At 48.8% G+C, this 27,073-nt stretch overlaps 1 protein-coding gene across 1 annotated transcript in view; it reads left to right on the top strand.

Moving 5' to 3' along the window:
- The window catches only part of pacrg (PARK2 co-regulated), a 75,481-nt gene that overhangs the window by 12,942 nt on the left and 35,466 nt on the right, over positions 1-27,073 (top strand). The window contains exons 3-4 of the mRNA XM_067243274.1: positions 19,895-20,066; positions 25,894-26,043. Coding sequence (XP_067099375.1) covers positions 19,895-20,066; positions 25,894-26,043 — 322 coding nt within the window. The remainder of the gene's footprint in view (positions 1-19,894; positions 20,067-25,893; positions 26,044-27,073) is intronic.

Genomic DNA, 27,073 nt, shown 5'->3' with positions numbered 1-27,073 from the left:
CTGGTATGTGGAATCAATTGAAGCCTTCCCGAAAGATTTACCTCGCAGCGACAGCTCCAGATTCCAGTCATTTCTGAGTTGTGCTCTAACCTCCACTTACTGTCTCCACAGTCCCCTCCCCCTTCACACCCCGAGGGCATGCTGAGGTTTATACCACCTCCTCCTGAATTGATATCTGGTTGGTTGAAAATGTAGCCCAGATGTGGGATGTTGGTGGTCTTGAGGGTTACTGCTGCTGGGTAGATGGCGAAATAGAGACGTCTCAGGGACACTGAGAATCAAGCAGCATTTGTTTGTTTGTTTGTTTGTTTGTTTGTGAGAGCAGAGTTGACGCCAAGCCTATAGTGTGACAAGTCCTAATCACAACCGACTCCTTCCCTCCCTCAGTGGAGGAGAGGACAGAAAGAGAGGACTTGGTCCGCTTTTAGCTGAACCAGACAAAGCTCTCCTTGATTTGCCAGGAGAAGGAGTCAGTCAGTTGAAAACAGTAGTTTAGTCCTGTCAGTGGCCATGCAGAGGGTGGAGATCATATCTTAATATCTTCTTCTCTGCTAAGACGCTCAGCTGTGCTTTCTAATCAGCTCTCTTGTGTTTCCTCAGCTGCCGCTCTGTGGGCTCCATCAAGGGAGTGTGGCTGTGAAAAGAACAGCTTTGGTTTGTGTCTGCCATTTGCTAGTTATTATAGTTAAATCACTTTTGACAGCCACTTTGAGGTTGCGCTACGCAGGATAGGAAACACGGGACAAATGGGTTCTAATGACTTTCATTTTTAATTGTTCACCAGCATGTACCTCACGGCGGTCTCCACTCCACATGAAACGTAGAGGGAGGGGAGCCATCATCGGCCATTCAAACTGCCCAACGTTCCAGAACCTTTCTTCCCTTCATTTGTTAAAGATTAATTCGCTGCAGCAACGAAAGAAAGTAACTCACCGACATGTATTCACCTTATATCAGGGGTAGTCGGGGGGGGGGGGGGGTCTATGGCGTCTCTGCTCAACGTTAACCATGCTCTGTGCATGACCCACAGACGAGATTGATCAATAAGTCACGGCAATGAAGTGGCCCATCGATTAGACCAATGACAGGCCATTCACCAGTTTAATCTGTATAATGAGGCTAACCTTTTTCTTTGAGGCTTTGCCTCAGTCTGGCACGCAGCAGGCTTCGGCCTCTGGAGACGGGAAGGACAGGAGAGAGAGGGAGGGAGGGAGGGAGGGAGGGAGGGAGGATGAGGGAGGGTGGGAGGGAGGATGAGGGAGGGAGGGAGGATGAGGGAGGGAGGATGAGGGAGGGAGGGAGGATGAGGGAGGGAGGGAGGATGAGGGAGGGGGGGAGGGAGGATGAGGGAGGGAGGGAGGGAGGGGGGGAGGATGAGGGAGGGAGGGAGGATGAGGGAGGGAGGGAGGATGAGGGAGGGAGGGAGGGAGGATGAGGGAGGGAGGGAGGATGAGGGAGGAAGGGAGGGAAAAGAAGAGCGGGGAGGAGAGGAATGAGGATGAAAGAGAAAAGTAGAGGCGGGGAGAGGGGGGATGTGTGAGCCTGTGTAGGGAGAGTGATGTGGCCAGGGAGATACCATTATCATTGTCATCATCACCCATTCGTATGCAGGGTTGAGTAGCCACCAGTCATTAATGTGCGTCACGGCCTCAGCAATGTTGCTTTCAGCCTCTAGCATCTACACAGTGTTTACTTCTCCGCCCCAACACCCACCTGCTGTCTTTCCTCTAGCTCTGAGGAGGCTGTTCTCTCCAGGACCCCCCGTGTCTCAGTAGGCTGGCTAGTTGTGGACCGCTATAGAAATAGACCCCCCGCCCTGTATAGTTAGTGCTGACTTTTCACTCTCCTTCGCTGAAAGACTAAACTGACTGTCCTGTCCAACACCTTATTTTTTCTCTGAGATGACACAATCTGCTGTGCCTTGTTGACATAAATGCCAATTAGCCTCTATGCTTATCAATGAAGAACAGACTCCCTGTGGTAAGGCCTCTTGAGGGTTTTCCTTATGTTTCTGTTTCGACACACACACACACACACACACACAGAGCCCAGCCGGGGTTTTTAGGAACCGATTAGGCCTCAGAAAGCTGTTTGCTGTAGATGGCATGGAATTGGCAGAGTGTGCTTCCCTGTGGAGGGCTGTGGCTCTGTCTCCAGGGTAGGGGGGGGTTCTGAGGGGACTGTCAGGGGGATAACTCTGGAAATAACGCTCTGCTCTCAGGATGTGTTTTTATTCTGTCACATCCCCCAAGGGTCTGGAACCCTCCGCCTGCTGCTCTCAGCTGGAGCATCCACACACACACACACACACACAACACACACACACACACACACACACACACACACAAACACACACACACACACACACACACACACACACACACACACTTGTCAGATGGGATGCACAGTATTGCATGTTATGACTCATAAGTGGGATGATTTACCCTGCATGGATTAACCTCACCATGCCCTCCAGTGCGATGACCGGCTGCAGCCAACGTCGAGTTAAATGCTGCCTCTCCTCGCCTCCGCCTTCACTCTCTCCTCCCTCCCTCATCTGTCCTCATCCCTTCTTTCCCTGCTCGTAGTTCCCCAAGGACAAGGAGAGCCACACCACAGGACACCATTTATCACTGCTGGAACAATTACCACAGACATTTCAATGTCAGAAAAACTCAAGTCAATTCTTTGTCCCATCTCTCCTATCTTGTAGGATTCTTTCTCTCTCTCTCCCTCTGTCTTTCTCCTCCCTCTCATTTGCTCTCTCTCTCTCTTTAACTCTCATCTGTCTCAATTTCTCTTTCACTGACTCTAGCCCCCCCCCCCCGTCTCCTCCCTCCTTCTCCTTTTCTCTACCTCTGTCAGGTTTCCTGCCTCTTTGCAAACTCACAATGAGCTGTATTGCAGGTCAGGCTCCCATTAGCTTTAGACCATCTCTTACATTACAGCAGCCAGGCAGATGTTCCCTGGCTCACATCTCGTCTAGGAGCCTGATGGCAGCTTCCCTGACAATGGGGTCCTCTCTTCCTGTAAAAAGCCTGTGATATCTCTAACCCTTCTCTTTAATGAAGCCTTTCTGCGCAGAGCTGCTGAGGAGAGGAGCAGGGGAAAAGGAGTGGAAGGGAGTAAAAGGGGGGAGAGAGTCAGTGGGCCCAATCTCCTGGCTGCTGTTTGATCATGCGTGTCTTAGCCGACAGAGCCAGCGCAGGGATTTGAATGCCAAATGTGGAGGAGACACGTAGCCCTAATGCTGTTGCTTTCCCCAGCTTTCTGCTTCTCGCACTTTATTTCGTATTTTCCTTACATTTTTATTTGTTTATTTCTTTGCATATGGACGGGGGTGTTTGTGTGTCTGTGTGTGTGCAGTCATGTGTGTGTGTGTGTCTATGGCAGTGCCTGTTTGTCTTCTCTCGCAGCCTTTGAAAAGCAGGGTTAGCGGAAGGTTATACTCATGACTCACTTGACAGGGTGATCTCCTTGGGAGAGGAAGGGGGGTGGGGGGTGAGAAAGACCAGGGCCACACACAGTAAGACCTCACTTCCCTGCAGAACCCAGACTCAGTATCAGAGGGCGGCAGGGGTTAGGCCTGCACACCCTCATCCAGAGGGTCTTACCTTTAATGGGCTGGGTTCAGGGTTTCCCTCACTTCATGAATGTGTTTCCAATGTAAAGCCCATGCTGAAGTAGACGGTTGTAAAACAGATCAGCGCCCCTGACAGCTATCGGAGTTGCATTCAGTCAGTCAGTCCACAAACAGTTAATGATCTGGGATGTCAGTGACACTCCTGTCCATTGTTAATCAGTGATGTCATCGGTCCTGACATTAAAGAGCGCCAGTCTCTGAGTTGAGCCTTAGAGCCCCAGCCAGCCCTCCTGTACTGTAGCCCCCAGCCCAGCGAGACTCATCTCTCAGGTCCTTCACAGCCTCCCAGCACCATATTGACCCAAGCAGAGTGGGGCATGGCTTTACACACACTATGCACACATAAGCAGTCGCACCAAAGTGGTGTGATGCATGTCTAACAAACTGTTGTTGCCCGGCCCTGCTGAGTGTGTTGTTTCTAAGGAACACCACCCCCACCACCACCAGCAGCAGCTGTAAACTGAGGGGGGTCGGGGTGGGGGCTGTAAGGCCCTGTGGTCTTTGCCCTGAGGCGGCTGGGTGTCACACATGAACGCCTGTAGAGACCGGGGCTGGGATGGGGGGATTTGGGGGAGCCTGACTCATGAGCAAACACGCTGTAGATCCTAGTTCCCACTGATCCCAGCTGGTCTGAACTACAGTAGGCTCTGCCATGTCTCTGTGGTGTGTGTACATAGAATAAAACTGAGTTTAACATTTTCTAGCACAGCCCTCTCCTCAGTACATTAGTACTGTGTGGTTGGGAAGTTGTCCTGTGAATGATTGTTTTTCTTATTGCTTTAACTCCAGATATTGAAACTGATTAAAGCACAAACCGCAAACTAATTAAACAGCAGAATTGTAATATCTTTGAAAGGGATATAATGATAATTTGAAACGAACAAATAGGCTAGATGCTCTACACAATCATGTTTGTTTCTTTGATGTGGTCTTCTCGGTAGTGGGCTGGCTTTTAAATGTAAATTTTCCCTGCAAACTTAAATCATTTGGTAGATTTTACTGAAGTGGATCTCTGACAAACAACAAATCACAAGGTTGCTGCATCCATTAGTAAATTGTCTATGCAGAAGCAGACAAAGGCAAGCACACTCTCTCTCTCTCTCTCTCTCTCTCTCTCTCTCTCTCTCTCTCTCTCTCTCTCTCTCTCTCTCTCTCTCTCTCTCTCTCTCTCTCTCTCCCTCTCTCTCTCTCTCTCACACACACACACATTGGCAGCAAGGCAGACACTGCGACACATAGTTACAGAGCCCCACACAAAGGCATAATAGCTGCCAAAAATGGTATCATTGATTGGCTGGCTGTCACAGGGGGGACAGACAGAGACTCTGAGTGGTAGAAGAGCAGGCAGGAGAACTGCATCACTCCTCTCTGTCCTCTCTATCCTCTCTGTCCTCTACCTGTCCCCTCCCTGTACCCTCTCTGTCCTCTACCTGTCCCCTCCCTGTCCCCTCTCTGTCCTCTACCTGTCCCCTCCCTGTCCCCTCTCTGTCCTCTACCTGACCCCTCCCTGTACCCTCTCTGTCCTCTACCTGTCCCCTCCCTGTACCCTCTCTGTCCTCTACCTGTCCCCTCCCTGTCCCCTCTCTGTCCCGTACTTGTCCTCTCCTTGTCCCCTTCCTGTCCCTTCTCACTCAGAAGTGCAGCTTCCTAGGAGAGCCAGCAAGGATCTGTGAGTGTCCTTCGTGCTTGGTAGTTCACAAGCTTACTCTGTCCCTGTCTGTTTCTTTCTTTCTTTATCTCTTTCTCAATATTTTGTACGAGTACAGGAGGGGCAGACTACTTCAACTTCTAACAGAAGCATGTAAGAGCTATTACAGAGACTAGCATGGGCTTTCATGAGCACAAGAGAGACAAGTGGAGAAAGTGGGTCAATTAGAGGCCCGGAGCTACAGAGAGACTCCTGCTGCTGCTGGTCTGGGCGAGAGGAGAGAGGCCAGGAGAAGAGAGGAGAGGAGATGAGAGGAGCAGGGAGGACAGGGCATGGGAGGACAAGGGATGGGAGGAGAGGAGAGGAGAGGAGGGCAGAGGAGAGGGGATGGGAGGAGAGGAGGTGAAGTTGGGGTTCGCTGCAGGCTATGTTATGTAGGTGATGAGAGTACCAGTGTCTAACATGACTGGAGTCAGCTGATCTCAGATATGGAAATGACTGCAGGGGTTTCTCCAGCCCAGAGGGCCACTTTCCCTCCTTTTCTTCACCTCCTCCTCCTCCATCCCCTTCTTCTCTGGTGATAAGGCAGGTATGATAAGAGGCAGTTTTCCCCTTTCCCCCAGCAGAGGACTAGACTGTAACATTCCTAGTCTCCCTCCTCCGTCCCTCCGTCTCTCCAATCTAATGCCTGACTGTGTTTCACCCTTGTCATCTCCGATTATTCAGAAAGAGATGTAGTTTGTATTGACCAGTATTCCCATACCGGCATTTATGTTAATCAATGCTGTTGGTGAGCTCAAACATACTTCTAACATGATGTTTTCTTGATCAAAGCTTTACAGAGATAAAAGAGTAGACAGGCAGAAGCAGTGGATCTGAAAGGCTCATATCATCAAGCTGTAGTTCTGGAAGCCTTAAGTCACTGGTGATGAAGGTCACACAGATCAAACTAAGGCCCTACTGGAAGGACACGAGGTGGGCTGTGGCTTCATCTCTCAGACGGTCCATTTCTGGGGCTGTGGCGGGCTGGGCATGGTCTCTGCTGGGGGAGCTCTGGCCCACCCTGTTATGACTCTGCAGACACAGATAAACCACAACCCTGCTAAGTAACTCAACAATAAGCATGTTGGCTCCATTAGCCATTAACACTGTCTGTCTATCTGAACTGGATATATCCCCAGATATATCCAGAGATATGGAACCTGTTTTAATCAGACTGCCTCTCTCACTCCCTCTTCAAGCCATCTCTCCTCAAAGTCAAGAAGCTTTAACTCTCATCCACACGCACGCTAGGTCACTCACACACACTCACACACACACGCACACACACACACACACACACACACACACTTCAGAGCAGCCGTCTCCAGTGAAGGGCTCGACAGTTGTGTCCCTGAGTGCTCCAACCTCCTCTTAACCTCTGTTTGTCTTTGCTCTGTCTGGTTTCTGTCAAAAATGCATGCAGGCACAGGTGGAGCGTCAGGCTTTGATGTGCTTTCACCTCAGCAGTCCCTGGTGTGGTACAGAGACAGGACAGGCTGAAACCCTGGGCTAGGCTATGCAAGGCTAGGTTAGACAGTGCTGGAGCAGTGCTGGGCTGGGGCTGGGGCTGTGTTGAGGTTGAGACGAGGCTGGTGTTGAGATAAAGCTGGGCCTGGAATGAGGCTGGGTTGAGGCTGGAATGAGGCTGCGGATGGCAGATGTAGTTCAAGGGTGAGTGCTCTTGTAGCCTAGTGATGTGTGTGGTGTGGAGCCTCTGCTTGTGAGAGCGCGTGGTAATCCTACCTGAAGATAATAAGACGCTAGACGTAAATCCTCTCAGGAAACTAAAGCAGTTGTGCATGCTCATATTTGCACACTCCATCAGGCTATGCACTGTTAAGGATTCTCTCTCTCTCTCTTTCTCTCTCTAGGCTGAAACTCATATAATAGACAAGCTCTTTAAATATCAGCCACCCTCGCATGTGGTACAGTCTCCCACCCTCGAACATTGCTCAAGTGTGAACTCAGTAAACAAAGAGTGGCCTCCAGAGAGACAGTCACAGACATTATCATAAGCAACTGTCAAAACCCATCTTTGGATTGTTAAGCAGGGGGAAAAGGAGCATGTTTTAATTAAAGAAGAAGAAAAAACACAAGGGTAATAAAAAGTACCAAAAGTACCAAAAGCAGAAAAATAGAGGAGGGATTAAAATGAAGAGTTGTTTGCTCACTTGGAGTGCGATACACCCCGTAGGGCATAGAGCTGTGGGCTACGGCGGGGTGGGGGCCAGGGCCAGGGCTAGGGCTAGGTACTCAGACTGGGCCTGGGGCTGGGGTTGGAGATCATGGGTCTGGTGCTCGGGCTGGGACAAGGGCTGGGTACTGGGGCCAGAGCATGGCTGGAAGCTGCAGCTGGTCATGCCAATCTGGTGGCTTTGTGTTGGGTACCCCAGGCCTGCCTGCTAGCCCCCATCCTGGCTCTGGTTCTGACTCTCACAGCTAGGCTCATTAAAACATGTCTAAATTAAAACAGATTCACAGGCCAGCCTCCTCGCCTAGATCTGCTCCTCCGTCCCGCCTCCCCTTCTCTCCCTCTTTGCTTGGCCTGGATTCTTCTGCCACCTCCTCCTGCCCTCCTCCTCTCCTCCTCCTCTCCTCCTTTTCGTTGTTTGTCTAGCTGAGGGAACATGTGTTTGCCCCCAGGGGCTCTATGGCAATTATTTCTCTCTGTCTGTTCATTTTGTTTTCCACTTATATGTTCATTTAATTGGCATTCTGCATGCTTGTAATTCCATTAGTGCTCGAAAAGGTTGGTGTCAGAGGGGATTGGCCCATCAGTCTTGAGGCAGAGGGTCGGGAGAATGGAACAACGTGGCCACAGATACAGACAAAAAATAAGACTTAAAATAGTGTTTACTCTGTTCAGTAAAGTTTAGATGCTTTTCAATCAAGCACCTCTTAAAAGGTTACTTCCTAGAATATCTTTTATTTTGTTGGCTCTTGCAAATATCAAGACAATTAGTAGTACTTAGTAGTAATAGTAGGTCGTTTATTGATCCCCAAATGGAAATAGCAGAACAAGAGAATGACTCAGTTATGATAGGCTAGGCTCCATTTACATTTATTCATTTAGCAGACGCTTTTATCCAAAGCGACTTCCAGGAGAGAGCTTTACAAAGTGCATAGGTCACTGATAATAACAACGAGATAGCCCCAAAAACATTGCGGGTAGCCAAAACATGAAGCACATATTGTGAACAACCAAAATAAGTGCCAAAGGGAAGCGAGTACAACAATTTAAATCAGTTACCACTAACCAACAAGAGCAGCAAGACTCTAAGCAAGAGTCATTGTGATCCTTGAGGAAACTAACATGGGGTCCATGTGCCGTAAAAAGGATTCACATCACAAGATCATTAGATGCCTTCATTTTGGACAATTAAAATTGTGGTAATGCAATTTTCAACTTATGGGGCAACTGACTGCTTTTCTTATAGATACGTAGCCTATTATTCAAAGGTATCTTTAAATGGAGGCTGATGGCTATTAGTACTGGACTATAGTCCAAGTGCATTACCTAATCACATGACTTCTCTCAGGTAGGCTCCATCTTTCATCTATGGAATTAAATAAAACAGCTTTCACTTCCAGAGGGATGTTTAAGTCCAAATTACTTGTCTATCTTTTAAGTGTTTAAAATGTAAACCCTCATAAAGAGGCCTGACATCAAGGCAGCTGTACTTCTCAATAATGAATGAGTTCAATCAGAAGAGCAGGTGTAATGTGGGCTGACTGGAGACTAACTGGTCGGACAGGAAGCATCTCTACAGGGCATCAGGGCCCTGGAATGACCGGTTAGAACAGCCTCGTCAGGACAGGCGGCCAGACAGGCAGACAGAAAGATATTGACAGGCAGGCAGGCAGGCAGACACGGATGCCATTAGACAAGCAGGCAGGCATGGAGTGATAATGTACTTAACCCTGGATAGTATAAGATGATGTTTCACCATGAGATGGAAGCTTCATCAGTTCCTTGAATGCAAGGCTCTGCAATAAAGAGCAGTCTTCTGCCCTTTGATAACTGATGGACCAATGTGCCTGTGGCTTATCTGAGCACAGCCTGTTTGGGAAAGCTTTGATATTGGCTTTTTCCACAACATATGCAGCTTGGAGTCGACTGCAGGGTACGTTTCATTCTTTTGCATAAGATTGAATATCTCATCTCAACAGCATTCTCCAGGTCCAAAATCATAGACTCAGCTAGATTGCGCTGTCTAGTGTGTGTATGTTCGTGTTTGTGTGTGTAAGTGTAAGTGTAAGTGTGCTCTTGTTCTGTGTGAACGTTTGTCTTCTCAGCATTGCCTTTGCCTACCTTCTCCGCCTGTCAGGCTGTCCCTGTCTGCCGAGAGCGCTCCCTCCGTGGATGCATGTGATTAGGTCTAATTAGGCTGATGAATGGGGGAGCTGAGGGTCCTCCATCAGCATTTTATAATCTCTCTCTCTCTCTCTCTCTCTCTCTCTCTCTCTCTCTCTCTCTCTCTCTTTTCTCTGCACTCTTTATCAGCCAGGGTCTGTCTGCATGGAGAGGTATGGAGCTGCACCTTCTCTCTCTCGCTCTCTCTCTCTCTCTCTTTCTCTCTCTCTCTCTCTCTCTCTCTTTCTTTCTTTCTCACTCTCTCTCTCTAAGTGTCCTTGTCTCTCTAACTCTCTCACTCTCGCTCTGTTTTTCTCTTTTTTCTTAATAAGCCAAATTAACAGAATTCATATAATTTGTATTTATTTATATATTTGGGGAGAATTTCTGCTTCATTTCGACAGAGAGAGTGTAAAGTGACAGGGATTGAAAGGGAGAGAGAAAGGGGGATGACATGCAGGAGGTCTACCCTGCAGTAAGATCTTAACCTAGATGGTACACCCATTTAAACAGTTAGCCACCCCACAGTTACAGAATCTATTCAGTTGTCAATCTTTCCTTTCCATCTGAGCGCAGGCGTCGCCCTTGAATATACACTTTAACATTTAGACAATGATTATGCTCTCTTCCATTTACCCCCCTCCCCTTCCACCACGATCTTGCACACACACACACACACATAAGCAAGTGTACCCCCACCACCACCCCCCACACACACATACTTTCCCTCTCACTTAATTGGTTTAGATGGATATCAGGGCTAAAGCCTGGTTTTAAGCCATGCAATTAGTAGAGCTGTTATTGAATTTGAGAGTGTGCCAGGAATACTGATCTGTCATAAACAACGTGTACACATACGCAGAATCCTGATCTGTTGGGTATATTCTATATTTAAATGTTTATATACATAAGGAGGGAGAGAGAGAGGGTGGAAAAAATTGCCAGAAATTCAATATGCTCTCCAATTATCATGTGTAATAGCCTGTAAAATCCTAATATCTATTCAGCCACTTGGAAAGGCACAAGAAATGGTTTGGCCACTTAGCCTAGTTTCCCTGGCCCCGTCCTCCATATGACAGACTGCCCTGTCTCAAGACCACAGAGAAATAATATGAGTCATATTTCATTTAAAGGCCCTCTATATATCCTCATTTTTACCTTATTAACTGACTCCCCCCTCCCCCCATTCTTCATCTTTCCAATTTATCCAGAGCCCCCCATTGTTGATTACCTCTGGTGAACTTTACACCAATTGCCCCCTAGACACTTTTGTTACACACAAAAAAACACAGTAACACATTCCTCGACAGAGATTATTCCTCCATAAGGATGAGGGATGCAGAACTTTTGAGATCCCAGTTGACTTCCCAAAGATTCGCTTCTAATAATATTGTTTTCAAGCATGAACTTTTTCATCAGGCACCTGTTCCTACAGTGCTTGTACAGCATGAGGCGAATATGACTCGACTTCCAGACCTGGCTCAGCAGGTCTTGGTGGGTTTGATGAGAATGGATGAAACCTGAGCTCTGTTCTCCAGCTCTGTCTGTGTTCTTGAAGCAGTGGTATAATTCATGTTCAGTGAATCCTTTCTGCAAATGTCTTTGCATTCATTTGAGCGCTGAATAGTTTTGGGAGCTTTACCTAATATAAACGTTACATTGGACTCATATTGTTTTTTTTGCCGAATGTATTTAACTATGAATATTATTATATTTAACTTGAATGTATACCTTTTGGACACATTTGTGCAGAGAATTATGATGTTAACAGTTCATAAACTCCGGATTGATTTTTTTGTAAATTAAAGCTTCAGAAATTCAAATACAACAAATTTCAGGCTGATCAAATCCGAATTGTGAAATTCAGAAAAAAAAAAAAAAATGTTTGTCAAAAAGAATTGAGCCGAAAAATTTAAGATTGCAACATCCGGGATACCAAGGATAGGTAAGGCAATCGAGCCATCTCACTTCTCCGAGAAAGATCCGACTGCAGGCCTCTCATCCAGGTGTAGCTGCAGGCAGTCATACATGCATACATGCAGATCAGTCATACAATCACAGCCTGGGGTCCTACTGAGGAGAGAGGTCCAGTCTGAGGCAAGCAATACCTTGGAATCCCGGATGTTGCTGTTGCTGCTGCCCTGCCCAGCCCAACCCAGTCCAGTCCAGCCTAACCTTGCAAAATTTTTGCCTAGCCTAACCTTGCCCATCTTAGCCTAGCCTATCTTAGCCTAGCTTTGCCCATCTTAGCCCAACCAAGTCTAGCCCTGCTCAGCCTTGCTTAGCTCTGCCAAGTGTGTCCCTGTGAGCAGTCTAGCATTCTAATTTGCTACATTGTACCCCCCCTCCACTCACACACACACACACACTCTCCTGCTGGCAGCTGCTCTGCTCACTTTCCCAACCCCCACCACCGCTCCCCTGCTGCCAGCCTCTCTGCCACGCTCCTGGAGAGAAACCGATAAGAGGAGGAGTAGGAATGAATCAAAGGTACTGTCTGAAAAAGAGCGCCAGAGCAAACACACAACACACTCTATTCTGCTTTCTGTTTCTCTCTTTCAGTTTCCTTTCTTTTCAGAGTGCGTTCTGCTCTTGTTCTGTCTCTGCCTGCAGTGCGTCCTTGTCCAGGTTGGTGAGTGTAAAAAGAGAGGGAATGAGAATAAAAGAGAGGCACAATAAAGATAGAGTTGGGGCTTGTTGTGTGTGTTCGTGTGTGTGTGTGTGTGCTTGCCTGTGTGTGTATATATGGGGTGCGTGGCAGTGTAGAGCAGAGGGACCAAGCTGTTTGCACCTGCAGCTTTTTCAATAAACCTGTCAGAGGCAAACTCATCTTCATCGCCCGGCCGCTCGCTGAGTCGACTGACAATACCTGTCAAATCTCCCAGACCTAGCTGACAACAACAACAACCACCACCAGTCTGGCCCTCGCTCTCTCTCTCTCTCTCTCTCTCTCTCTCTCTCTCTCTCTCTCTCTCTCTCTCTCTCTCTCTCTCTCTCTCTCTCTCTCTCTCTCTCTCAGTCTCTCTCTCTCTCTTTCTCTCTCTCTCTTTCTCGCTCTCTCACTCTCTCTCACTCTCTCTCGCTCGCTCTCTCTCTCGCTCTCTCTCTCGCTCTCTCTCTCGCTCTCTCTCTCTCTCCCCTCTTCTGCTTTAAAGCCAGCAGGCACACTGCTCCCCCACCTGCTGCGTGAACATAAGAGATACCAAGTTCAGCGTAGTCATCCTGGTTTGGTCTCAGGAATACTGGCTTATTCTTGAGACACTTCATCGATTGTTTATATCTTTGTCTCATAGTTTCATTCACTCAATTGGTTGATTTACTGTTTGAGTCCAAACAAGGATGATTCAAGATTGTTCTGAATATCTTCTATTCAGTTATGTGATTCAGTGATTGACTGTGGTCATCCGACACTGTCTAATTTCTAGATCTTCTAATATCTTTACGGCAACATATTGCATATGACATATTGCATATGGCTCTTCAGTCATGCATACAATGCTAGGCCTGGCTGCATGCTTCACACCAATGCTGCTACGGTGGGGAAGAGATGGATCCTCCCTGTACAGCCCATAGGCCCCTTCCGGAGAGGAAATATTTATGCTCTGTGCGTGTGTGTGTGCATCCACAATTTCAGCACACTACTCTAGTCCCACCGTACTGGACTGTAGTGTATTGGTGGAGAGAAAGCCTTTATTTCCCAGGCAAGCTGAGCACTAGAGCCTTGACCCGACAGCTAGACCCCTCCAGCAGCCCGAGATGGGGCTTTGTTCCTCCTCAGACGCCCAGCGCACACCCTGTACCAGCCCCTGCCCTGGGGGCCCGCATGCCCTGGGGCCAGGGTCAACGCTGGTTAAGAACAGGCCTGGGGACTGATGACTGCCTGTCTGTCTGACTGGACGGGTGCTTTGAGTACAGTCTTTATGACTTGGAGAATCAAAGTAATGAAAGAGCCCAAGAGCCTCCAGGTGGTGACGTCCGGGTGTGTTGACTGTCATCCTGTAGTCATCTTGAATGCTCCACTCTCTGACATGACAGAGACAAGCTCCTACTCTGAGACTCTCTGATCAGCAGGACAGTGACGTGACAGCAGAATAGACCTTAATGCACGAGTGCGTTCTGCTGAATACAATGAGCACAATGAAACAATCCATTGCTTCGGGTTCAATTATTCATCCGATTATCAGATGATGTCAGATGATCAGGATGAGGGCATTGAAGCGTGAATCCCTTCAGCCGCCCCTCTGATGTTCCCGCGGGAAGCGTTCCGTGCTGTGTCTGCTGTACCTTTGATCCAGCTCATCCGTCAGGAAACACCCTGTTCCTTTTATTTGGTCCGTCTAACTGTGGCATCTGTCTCTGTAGGAGAAAGAGGTAGGAAGTGATCATCATCATCGTCGTCGCCCTGGAGGAAAGCCATCTATCATTCCTCTCAGTCAAAGTGTGTGTGTGTGTACAGGTGTATGTGTGTGCGTGTGCGTGTCACAGCCTGGCTAGCTCCCTCTGTCCATAAATAGTAACCACCTCTCATGAACCTCTCAGCTGAAGGCCCACCAGGTCAGCCAGGCACATATTGGGAACAACAGGTCACTGTCCTCTCTATGGAAACCTACCTTCAGACCTCTACCTGTCTCCCCTGATCACCGCAGTGCTTGATGGGAAGTGTACCCCGCAGCACAGTGGCTGGCTGGCTGTGGGCAGGGAGGGGCCTCTCCACAGCCTGGCAGTGCCCAGACTCAGAGCTGCAGCCTGGGGCACCTTGTGCCCCCCCCCCCCCCGCCCTCTACCCCCCATTGCCCTCCTCTCCCAGTAGTTCTCCTGCCAGTAGCCATATTCTGGTACCACTGTCTATAATTGGACAGAGGCCAACACACAATTGGTGCATCCCCATCCCAACTGACTTCTCTCCAGTTACCCCCTCCTCACTTCCTCTCCCTCCCTTCTTCTTCAGCTTGAGAGCAGGAAATACAATAATGGGTCCTCATCACTGTGTGGATGAATAGAACGCCCGGCCCACTGTCACAGTACCTTTCAGTCTGGAGACATATCCTCTCTCTCTCTCTCTCTCTCTCTCTCTCTCTCTCTCTCTCTCTCTCTCTCTCTCTCTCTCTCTCTCTCTCTCTCTCTCTCTCTCTCTCTCGTCTTCCTCTCTTCTCTTTTCCACCTCTCCTTTTTCCCATCTCTTTTTCTGCTTTCTCTTTTTCCCAGCCTCCTCTCTCTTCTGTTCTTCACAGAGGAGACTCTTTGATCTGTGCGCCAGAACACAGGATGAGAGTCATCTGCAGCTGCAACAAGAACATCCCATTAGGACCTAGCCATTCCTGCTCTCTCTCTCTCTCTCTCTCTCTCTCTCTCTCTCTCTCTCTCTCTCTCTCTCTGCTGCTGCTCTCTCTCCTCCCCTCCCTAAGCATGTCATGGCTAGGGAGGAGCATGGCATGCCTGTTACCTGGCTGGTTATCTCATAAAGGCAAAACATTTGTACTACGCAAAAGTGTTGAGGCTCGTACCTGAAATCAATGGGATTCATATATCAAAGCAAACCATGAAAATGAGTGTGTTTGAGCGTTTGTAAAGATTGCTGGTGAAGGACTGAAGCAGAAAAAAATATATTTATCAAAATTGTACAGCCGGCGACACACTAGTTACGCTATCGGTTTGCTGATAAAACAGTGTGTCCCTATATCTTGCCAGTGCATCTAACAATAACCATGAACAAGCACAGACACACACACACACACACAAAGCCGTTGATGGATTGGCCCTTTCCATTTTAAACAGGGAGAGAGTGCATGCCCTGAGGGGACCCTTGTGTGTGGAAGTACTTTGAAGTGTCCACATTTTAATTCATCTGTTTGATAAATGAGAGGGAGCCAGCACAGTGGGTCGCCTCACTCTGGAGGGAGGTTCACACAACAAGCAAGTCTGCAGGAGGAGCAGGAGGAGTGGAGGAGCAGGAGGGAGCAGGAGGAGTGGAGGAGTGGAGGAGCAGGAGGAGTGGAGTAGCAGGAGGGAGCAGGAGGGAGCAGGAGGAGTGGGGGATCAGGAGGAGTGGAGGAGCAGGAGGGAGCAGGAGGAGTGGATGAGCAGGAGGAGTGGAGGAGCAGGAGGGAGCAGGATGGGAGGAGGAGGAGTGGAGGAGCAGGAGGGAGCAGGAGGAGTGGAGGAGCAGGATGGGAGCAGGAGGAGTGGAGGAGCAGCAGGGAGCAGGAGGAGTGGAGGAGCAGGAGGAGTGGAGGAGCAGGATGGGAGCAGGAGGAGTGGAGGAGCAGCAGGGAGCAGGAGGAGTGGAGGAGCAGGAGGAGTGGAGGAGCAGGAGGGAGCAGGAGGAGTGGAAGACCAGGAGGAGCAGGAGGAGTAGAGGAGCAGGAGGGAGCAGGAGGAGTGGAGGACCAGGAGGAGCAGGAGGAGTGGAGGAGCAGCAGGGAGCAGGAGGAGTGGAGGAGCAGGAGGGAGCAGGAGGAGTGGAGGAGCAGGAGGAGCAGGAGGAGCAGGAGGGAGCAGGAGGAGTGGAGGAGCAGGATGGGAGCAGGAGGAGTGGAGGAGCAGCAGGGAGCAGGAGGAGTGGAGGAGCAGGAGGAGTGGAAGACCAGGAGGAGCAGGAGGAGTGGAGGAGCAGGAGGGAGCAGGAGGAGGAGCAGGATGATTCATGGCGGATGACACCTTCGAACTAACTCCCCGCCCTCTCCAGCTAATAATAATCATTTGGATCCATCACACTGCACCAATGGCTCCAGATTAATAGAAATGCATTCATATTAACAACAATGTACTCATTTAGTAGGCGCTTCTATTGAACGTGACTAACAGCACAAGGGGCATTTTTAACCTGTGGCCTCTTGACCTGCTGTCGAATGCTCTCACCTCTGAGCTTGACACTCTCCTTCAGGCAGGGATGGCTGCTGATTCAAAGGAAATACTGATTAGCCTTCCTCGTGTTGATTACTGTTGGTTGCTAAGCCTGTTTGACAGCAGCCTGTCTGTCTCTAGTCAGTCCCACAGTCAATCAATCAGTCTGTCAGTCAGGACAGGGATTAGCACTTCTACTTGCCATCAGTACCCCGTTCCCCCTCTCCTACCTTTCTCTTGTCTCTCTATGTGCGTTTGGCTTGACTGCTCTGGCCTAGTTGCGTCTCAGTTGCACAGGGCTCTCTGACACACACACACACACACACACACACAAAGTAATTTGGGCTGTTTCACCTTTAAAACTGGAACAGTTTCCAGGCAGTCTTCCTCCATGCCTCCACATATGAGTCCTCCTCAGAGTTAATGTAGATAATGTAGATAATGTATTAACGCTAGCAGGATGCGACCAGGAAGATGGACCCTCCATAATTGGGTTACTCTTTCAATTACCCCAGCTAAAGATTGGTTTCATAATAGCAAAGCCATTCTCTAATCCTGTACATTCCCTGTGAAACCATGGTTGTGTGAGTGTTTGGGTGTGTGTGTGTGTGTGTGTGTGTGTGTCTGTGTGTATCAGTCTGCATTGAGAGAAGACCGAGAAAGGGTAGCCGTCTGCCTTTATGCAATGTCGCACTGTCAGTGTGTCTTCATACTTGTGTGTGTGAAAGGTTCGGAATAACTCCTAAGCTATGTGCATACCAGTGTGCCTAAGTGTAGGGAGCTATGTGTGGGTGCTGAGTTCCAGCATGGCTAGCTATGTTAGAGTGTTTACAGGACTGTACAGTTGCTAGATAGAGACTCCGGTGGTGAATGGTTCTGTCTCTGTGACAGGGGGAATTGGAAATAAACCAGCCTAACCTGGGTCTCTCTATTGCTCTTTCTATCTTTCTTTTTTCTCTCTCTTTCACCCTCTCCCTCACACAGACACATACACCTCTGTTAGCCCGGTCAACCCAGATGTGTCACTACTGAACAGCCAGATACACTATGTTTTACATGACATCAGTTGGCTAGACCATTTTTACGCCTCCTCCTCTTTTGGCTGGTTGGCGGCGGGCTGTCCGTCCGGCAGAAGTGAATAGTGATGTTTGCCTTAGCAATTACGCTGAGCCATACCCCCCCACACCTTCTCAGCCTCCCCTTTTCTTTCCTTCTCTATTCCCAACCCCCCAGTCTCTTCCCTGGTGCTGTGGTTCCCAGGAGAGGCTAAGCTCTGGTAGGCCTGTCCTACACAGCCTGGCCAAACAGCCAGCCTGACCAACCCAGCTTCCAGGGGCCCCTAGGGACCTGAGAGCCTCAGTTGTTTAAACGAGGAGGTGTACAGCTCTTACCAGAGCAGACGTGCAGGTCTCTGTTAGCGGCGGGCTGCTAATTGCTGCAGCGTGGTGTGTGCCGCGGGGTGGTCTCATTGACTCAGCACCTCGGGGAAGTCCTGCTCCCAAAGACAAACAAACCTGAGAGGAGCAATCAATGCCGGATGTGAATGTTACCGCTCTGCCCAGCCCACTGATTACGATTCTGAAGGTGTGTGCGTGTGTGTGTGTGTAGGTTTTCCCACAGTGTTAACTAGTGTTCTCACCCAGCCCAGGTGGTCAGCTGGGGACTTCAATTCGGTACTTCCTAGCCTGTAGCATGTGACCTGTAACTTATAGCATGTCTCGTCCCTAAGTGTGTGAACACATCGTCCCTGTCTCCTCTCATCCCTTTCATCCCATTCATCCCTCTGTCTCTCTCTTGCTCCCTTTTCTTTCACCACCTCGCTTTCGCTTTCACCTTGTCTCTCTCTTCCTCTTTATCTTTCGCTCTCTTGCTCCCCCTTTCCCCCCTCTCTCTCTCTCTCTCTCTCTCTCTCTCTCTCTCTCTCTCCTCTCTCTCTCTCTCTCTCTCTCTCTCTCCCCCTTCTCTCTCTCGCCCCCTCTCTCTCTCTCTCCCCCTCTCTCTCTGTGCTCATATTTGCTTTTCTCCTTTTCTCTAGCCTGACTGACTCACAATGATTATCTTGACCAAGCAGGAAAAGGTCAAGGTTAGCCAGCAAATTGCCTCAAAGCAATCAGGCTTGTCTGTGAGGTAACAGTGGGAGCTCTGCTCTTCTCTCTCCTGGCCTACTGACTGTGTTTACTCACCAGACATGCATGGCAGCGGGGAGGGCTGTGTGTGAGTGTGTGTGTTTATGTGTGTGTGTGTGAGTGCGTGAGTGTGTGTGTGTGAGTGTGTGTGCGAGTGGGTGTGTGAGTGGGTGTGTGTTTGTGTGTGTGTGAATGTTTGTGTGTGTCTGGGGTGGAGGGACTGAGCAGCTTTGATGTTCCTGCTCTTACGCGGGGGCTTGGCAAGGCCAGGGGACTTCAAACACCTGCGTTGGTGTCCTGGTGACATTTCAGTGTGGTCCAGTGTGACCCAAGCCAGCAGGGGTGTCAGGAGATATCGCGTGTTTGTGGTGTGTGTGTTTGTGGTGTGTGTGTGAGAGGGTGTCCTCTAAGACTCCTGGTTGCTGTGGGGTGTTTGTCTCTGCTCCACAGGGATTGTCTTTTATTTCCTGGAATGGTACTACCCCCCCCCCCCCCCCCCCCTTCCCCTGTCTCTCCCAACAATGGGGCCACACTGCTGAATCCACCCCCCTTACACTGCGTAGACACACGCTCACACACACACACACACACACACACACACCATACACACACATGGTCACACACTCACATGAAAGGAAAGTTCTGTCACCTGTCCCCTCCAGTCAAGTTTGGATGAACAACACTGTGTGTCCCCCTCCCCCCCCTCCACACACACACACACACACACACACACACACACACACACACACACACACACACACACACACACACACACACACACACACACACACACACACACACACACACACACACACACACACACTACCAAGCAGATGATCAAAGCCTAACTGTGCTCTGTAGCTGAATGTCTTTATTTGTCCCTGTTGCTTGTGCGTTTGCGTGTGTGCGTGTGTGTGTGGTGTTTTGGGACTGTAAATAGTGTAAACAGGTGTTAATGTGTCAGCCTACAGGATACCAAATGTTGAGGTGTCGTGATGTCCCTAACAGCTGCCTCTGTCTTTCACTGTGTGTGTGTGTGTGTGTGTGTTTGTGTGTGTGTGTCGGAGAGAATGTGTGAGGGTTATAAAAGATCTAAATCCAGGAGTAGTGTGTGTGTGTGAATACTTTGTGAATCCAAGGGCAAACAAGGACAAAGGACATTGAGCCGCTTCCCTGCAGGATGAATATACTTCCTTGCATTGGTTTACTAACGTGTGTGTGTGTGTGTCTTCCCCCAGGTGGAGATAGAGAAGCTGGACTATCACCACTACCTGCCTCTGTTCTTTGACGGCCTGTGTGAGACGGTCCACCCCTACGAGTTCTTCGCCCGTCAGGGGGTTCACGACATGCTGGAGCACGGCGGAACCAAGATCCTCCCTGTCATCCCCCAGCTCATCATCCCCATCAAGAGTGAGTGGCACCCACACACACACACACACACACACACACACACACACACACACACACACACACACAGACACACACACACACACACACAGAACAATAACAAACAGGCAAGTGTGACACCACACACACAAGTGTGTTGTCCACATATGACAGAGATAAGTATATATATACATATGACCCCCCCCCCTTCTCGCACGCTTGTAAGGGGCCCTTATATGGTTATATGTCTTTCTGCTCTATTCTTACATCAGCCAGGGGCCAGGGTGTCCTTGTTCCCTGTAAAACAGAGGCCCTGTGCCCAGGCCTGTTAATCTGACATGAATGTGGCGACATGCTACATATAACCATGTCACAATGCTGCCTCCCCTGTCCTACCATTGGTCTGCTCCTCCCATTGGCCCCTCCCCATTGGCTGACTGACTTGCGGAAAGGTCATGTCCTGGAGCCAGAGCTCGCCACACCAGAAATAGACATCAGAATTTAGACTCCGATAAAGGTATCATCACTGGATGGTGTCTGTAGTTGTTTAATGTTTCCATGGAGATTACGTTGTAGGTGTAGTTACACGCACACACACACACACACACACACAAACACACACACACATGACAGAGAGCTTTTGTCTTATACTGGAGCCAACTGGAGTGTCAGTTTCAAAGTTCTAAGCTGAGCCCTGTGAGGGAGTGTGTAAGGGCGGTTGGCAGGGAGTGTGTGTTTGTGTATGTGTGTGTGTGTGTGTGTTGTGAGAGCCTGTCGAGGCAGAGGGGCGGAACGACCAACAGCATGCAGGGTCTGGTTCAGACATGGACACACTGACAGACTGACCCTGGCACTCACTATCTGGGAGGTTCTACTGAGCTGGACTGAAGACTGGAGTCACAACACAACACTGTACAGCACAGCAAAGCACAGCATAACACGCTTCATCACTGAGTAGCCATGCTCACTACACATACAGGACTGGAGAATAGATTAGTTGTTGAAATGTGATGGTGTATTTGCTTACTTTCAGCACTGTTGGTTTTTAGATTCCTATTTTCTAGTTTATTCACAGTCTAGTCATTTTTCTAATTGCCTGATTGATTCAATTTTACAAACTATGATTGGTGCCCAGCCATGCAGTCTCCTATTTGACTCCCTCGAAAACCAAATCCAAATCGATCCCTGCTTCTCTTTACATTATTTGTTTATTGACAGGTTATGAGTATGATTCATGTTGAGTTTATCAAGTTGATGAGGACAGAGGAGAGAGTGCTTTAAGCTGCTGTCAAACACGCCAGGACTTTCCGTTCTTGTTTCCTTGGTGAATTCCACAACCACCCCCACCCCCCCCACACCCACACACACACCCACACACACACACCCACACACACACACACACACACACACACACACACACTGACTCAGTCATTTACATTCAGATAGTGGATTCCAGCTCCCTCTGAGCACAGGGATCGGAGGTGCTCTTTATGAACACACACACCTAGCTGTGATAATGGAATTTTAAATGGCGGCCTCGTTATTAGCTTCTTGGTTTATTAAAATCAGGCGAGTTTCTGCAGCGTCTCCAACACCCTGACCAGCCTGCTCCGTGGCTCTGTTGCAGATTAATTACTTTTTCTGGGGGGCTGGAGGGAAGAGCCGGGGTGAGGACAGAGGAAAGTAAAGGGCCTGTAATCTAAATGGCAAAAAGTTCATGGAAGTGATGTCTAGAGCTGACAGCCTCATCCAACCAGGCCTTATCAGCCTCGCGGGCTCAATCACTCTGGACTGAAGAATTTAGATGATGACTCTAGGTCATCCTGTGGCAACGTCTCTCTCTCTCAATTCATCTCTCTCTCTCTCTCTCTCTCTCTCTCTCTCTCTCTCTCTCTCTACCTCTCTCTCTCTCTTTCTCTCTATCTCTCTCTGCCTTTTCTCTCTCTCTTTCTGTCCCTCTCCACCTTGCTCTCACTACCTACCGCTATCTCTGTTTTTCTCCCTCTCTCATTCTTTGCCTCTCTTTCTTTTCCTCCTTCTACTCCTCTCTCTCTTCCGCTGTCCCGTTGAAAACCCCGTAGCAGTCACCATACTGCGTGACCAAACACAGAGACCAGCACCACGTTGGAATGTTTCACCTACTCATCCAAGACAATTGAAACTAAACTTTTGATTCTAACACTACTTACCTGGTTTTCAGGAATAGCAGAATAGGACTTTCAGATATAATGGAAAATGAGACAGTAACACCCTCATTTGGTTTTGCGGCCCTACTTTAACAGTCAGGCAGATTCTCCACCATCCCTCCCTTGAGCGTTGTAGACTTTTCCATTTGTTCTCCCTGATACTCAAGTCACAGGCTACTCATCACACATTGATCCTGAGCTTAACCAGTGACACCTCTCTGTTGGAATTTAAAAGAACATTTGTAACGTATATACCATATTTTTGGGAAATAAAGACTCAGTTTATAACCCGATTTTACATTTTTCTTGTGGTGGTGCGGTTTATATGTCAAAGTGGCTTATAGCACGTTTTTATTACAAAACAAAAGTAGAAACATTTTTCGTGAATGCTATTTAACCCATTACCTAGGAGTAGCGTCGCACATTAGGGGTTGGAGGATCGATCTAAAGTATCGATAGCATCGATACCAATGTTGGTATCAGTATTGAACGATACTCACGTGATGAGATCGATACTTAAGTTTCAATTTCTCTTCTCTACATTCAGTACACGACTCCCTTATAGTGGTTGTGCAAACACTGCTCCTCTCACTTCGCTCCAGTTCACTTTGCTCCCCCCCACCTCCCCTGCTATGCTGGGAGTTGTTGCCGGTGTCGTGCCAAGGCACTTATCCCCGCCAGGATTTGCATCCCCTGGCCGCGGGAGCATGCGTGCACTCAGAGAAGCACTTCGAATTCACCTCTTAAATGGAACAAATAGCGATGTGCAAGACTCAACCAGGTTTTCCATAGTAACAAGGGACTCATTTATCTTCATAAATATGTTCATTTGTGGAGATGTCTGCTCATTTCTAGCAAAAGTTACAGAAGGGAATCAGGGGATACACATTATATCAGGCCGTTTTTTCACCTGATATAATGTGTATCCCCTCTGTAACTTCTGTGTTCATTGACAGACCCTTTGCATGTTAGGGGAGGGGGTACACATTATATCAGGTGAAAAAACAGCCTGATATTTCCCGAAAAATAAGGTATATATATGTATGTACGTATGTATATCTTATTTTGTGTAGAACCATAACAACTCAGACATTCCCATGTTGATTGGCATCCTGAGTGGAGCAGAGGACAAGGTCAGGCTGTTGTTTCTGGAGCTGAATATGGAAGCAGCGCATCATGAGTAGAGGATGACTTCATTCATATCCACTATCACAGCGTGGGCTTTGTATCACTAATTCATCCTAGTTTGACTCTCCTCTCCTCTTGCCCTCTTTATGCAAGGAAAGAGACTGGGGCAGACAATGACAGAGAGAGAGAGAGAGAGAGAGAGAGAGAGAGAGAGAGAGAGAGAGAGAGAGAGAGAGAGAGAGAGAGAGAGAGAGAGAGAGAGAGAGAGAGAGCTGCCATATTGTGTCAGTTAGGGCAGCTGAGGGATACGAGAGGGGCGAGGGAATGAGGGATCGAGAAACATGGAGAGGAAAAGAAAGAGACAGGGAATGGAGAATGACAGACAGAGAGGGAGAGAAAGAGAGAGCGAAATGCACACAGACACAGGGAAGAGAGCAAAGCAGATAGAAAGAAAGAGAGAGAGAGAGATGGGGAGAGGGAGAGGGAGAGAGAGAGAGAGAGAGAGAGAGAGAGAGAGAGAGCGGGAGGGAGGGAGGGAGGGAGGGAGGGAGGGAGGGAGGGAGGGAGGGAGGGAGGGAGGGAGGGAGGGAGGGAGGGAGGGAGGGAGGGAAGGAAGGAAGGAAGGAAGGAAGGAAGGAAGGAAGGAAGGAAGGAAGGAAGGAAGGAAGGAGGGAAGGAATGGGGGCTTTGAAAGGGAGAAAGAGAGAGAGTGAAAGAGCAAGAAAATTAATAATTGAACAGCCCTGCCTGCGAAATGTCACAGCAGGGGAAATTGTTTGCGCTGGTGGTAATTAGGATTTCATTGTTTGTTATGTAGGTTTGAGATTCCTGTCATTTCTGATTCAACCTTATCGCTGTGATGGCAGATATCTGTCCCATTGTCTGCGAAAGCACAAGAGAGATGTCCTACAAATGCTCATTCAGCACTATCAGCCCTTAGCACTGACACACACACACTCAGAAACACGCAAACGCAAACACTCTTTACCTTGGTAAGATAGGTAAAGAGTGCTTTCACTGTGTGTGTGTGTGCTCACTAGAAATTAACCTTGCAGTGAGCCCGATAAGGCTCACTGTGAAACTCAAACATGTACAGAATGTGTGTGTGCGGTGTTGTGTGCGGCGGTGTTGTGTGTGCGTGTGTGTCACGCTCAGTCCTTGCTTTTGAGAGTGTAGTAAACATTTTGCATGTCTGAAACGAGCTGCTGTGTGTGTGTGCGTTGAGGAGAGAGGTGGTGTGCATCACCTCTTCACAGCAGCTTCAACATGTCAGGCTGTCCTGTGCTCAGTCTGAGTGCAGCACTACTGGGAGGCTGGAGTGTGTGTGTGTGTGTGTGTGTGTGCGTGTGTGTGTGTGTGTGTGTTTGTGTGTGTGTTTGTGTGTGTGTGACAGTGAGAGCATTTGCATATGAGCTGTTTTATCTGTCTGGCCGCGGGTGATGCAGCATGCGGCTCCCTGAGTGCAACTGTCATACCACACACTATGGTTCATCTCTCTCTCTCTCTCTCTCTCTCTCTCTCTCTCTCTCTCTCTCTCTCTCTCTCTCACATTTTCTCTCTCTTTCGCTCTCTCTAAATCCCCATTTTACTCTGTCTCTCTTTCTCTCTCTCTCTCTCTCTCTATCTCTACATCTCCCTTCTCTCTCTCACTCTCGCTCGTTCTTTTCTGTCTCCCGTTTGTGTCCTTTGACCACATGATTAGCATGCTTTCATAGCAACACGGTGTGTAAGTGTTGAGGCAGCCAGCCAATCACAGGCTGGGGAAGTGTGCTTGTCTGAGACAGCTCCTCTCCACAAGGGCCCATGAAGACAGGATGAAGAAAAACAGGGAAAGCTGATGAAATGGTGCCACAAACACAGACACACACCTCTCTCCCCTCCCACACAGGACACACGCAGAGGGACTGGATAGACACATGCGCACTGACACGCACTAAGTACACACCAACAAACACTTTGACATGCACTCACACACGCACCAACACAAGGAGGCACACAAACAAACACACAATTAGATGCCCGCACACGCAGGCTTGCCACCCATGCCAATCGCTGATGTTTCTAAACCCCACATTCTCCTTCTGCCACTTTCTGTTGGGCTCTCTCTCTCTCTCCATCCCTCTCTCGTTCTCTCTCCTTTACTTTCTCTTTTGTTCTCTCTATCAGTGGGAGATGGAGTTAAGTGCACCTGTCGGCCAAATTGCCCAGTGATTGGCTCTCACTTAGCCCTGTCTCTCTCCAGCATGTGGGCTCTGTGATTGCAGACAGACCTTTATCCTGTCACTGGCTAACAAAAAGAGATGCAGCTAGAAATGCAAGACGCTGCATTGTTCTATGCAATGTTGTTGGTCTATGCCATAAGCTAGTGTGTGTGCGTGTGTGTATCTGTGTCCATGTGCTTGAGCGTATAATTCACCAGTTAATGTTGCCGTTTTTAGGTAAAATCCCTAACGTCCTGACATACTTGTGTCAACCCCCCCCCCCCCCCTGACCGTTAAGCTCTGCCCTGACCTCTGCCCTGTGCCCTCTCTCCCCAGATGCCCTGAACACCAGGAACCGCCAGGTGATCTGCACCACGCTGAAGGTCCTGCAGCATCTCGTGGTGTCAGGTGACATGGTGGGCGAGGCCTTGGTCCCCTACTACCGGCAGATCCTGCCCATCCTCAACATCTTCAAGAACATGAACAGTGAGTACAGCCTTTATGTAGACAGAGATCACTGCTCTGTGTGTGTGTTACATGTTTGAATGTGTGCCTAGGCCTGGCTAGAATGTGCTTTGAGAGTGTTTTTGGGATGTTGCCATGGGGTTGCTGGGATCCCTGTGAACAGCAGTAGTGTTGTGTGGTAGTCAAGGCTGCCGGGGCCCATCTGAGGAGCCTTGTGGGGCTTCAAATACGCAACCAAGCATCTCTGTGCTGTTGTTGGTCCCCAAAGGGCAAGGCCAGGGTGGTAGAAAGCTACCTAATTACCATTTTGGTACAGAAGAAAGAAAGTGTGTTCGCTTGCATGTGTGTGTGTGTCCAGTCTGTCCCCTGGTATGTTACGCTTGTCCCTAAACGCTGGGTGTTATTCTTCCCTTGCCTAAATAGCCACTTGACATTGTTTAGCCTCTCCTCCTCATGCTGTCTGTGATAGGCTTGTCCTCCCTTTGATCTGCCAAGCCCTACCTAGCTGACACACACACACACACGCTGGCAGATTGGCATCAGACAGGCAGGATACCATTCAGGGCCTGTGTGTGTGTGCGCATGTGTGTGTGTGAGGCATCTGGTGCAACCGGCTTGAATGCCATTCATGCGGTCTGTGACATGTGAAGGAGTAGCATTGTGAATCAATCACTTAAACACAGGCTTAAACAGGGGAAACACAAGGTTTAGACTCTTAATCAATATCCAATTTGAATCTCTTGTCTCTTTAATTCGACTAACATTATCTGTTGTTAGTAGTAAAAATGAGCGAGGGAGCTAAGGGGGAAAGGAGGGAGGGAGAGACAAAGGAAAAGAGAAGGCTGCATGAAAAGCACGAGTTTTATGCAAATCTCCTGTGTAAATTCACTGTCAAATCAATCTTTTCAGCATTGTGAAGCCTAGCCCGTTTCTTCTGCTCAGCGATTGGTCAACCCGTATCCCCACCCACAAAGAATCGTTAATCTTGTTGATTGGCCAGACTACCATTGAAACTGTTATCTTCTCACCTCATCCATTCTGTCATCCTCGT

This window comes from Osmerus mordax, chromosome 9 (genome assembly GCF_038355195.1).
Source record: "Osmerus mordax isolate fOsmMor3 chromosome 9, fOsmMor3.pri, whole genome shotgun sequence".
NCBI classification, from domain to species: domain Eukaryota; kingdom Metazoa; phylum Chordata; class Actinopteri; order Osmeriformes; family Osmeridae; genus Osmerus; species Osmerus mordax.
The sequence above is the reverse complement of the archived record's forward strand: the minus strand, read 5'-3'. Positions and strand labels throughout refer to the sequence as shown.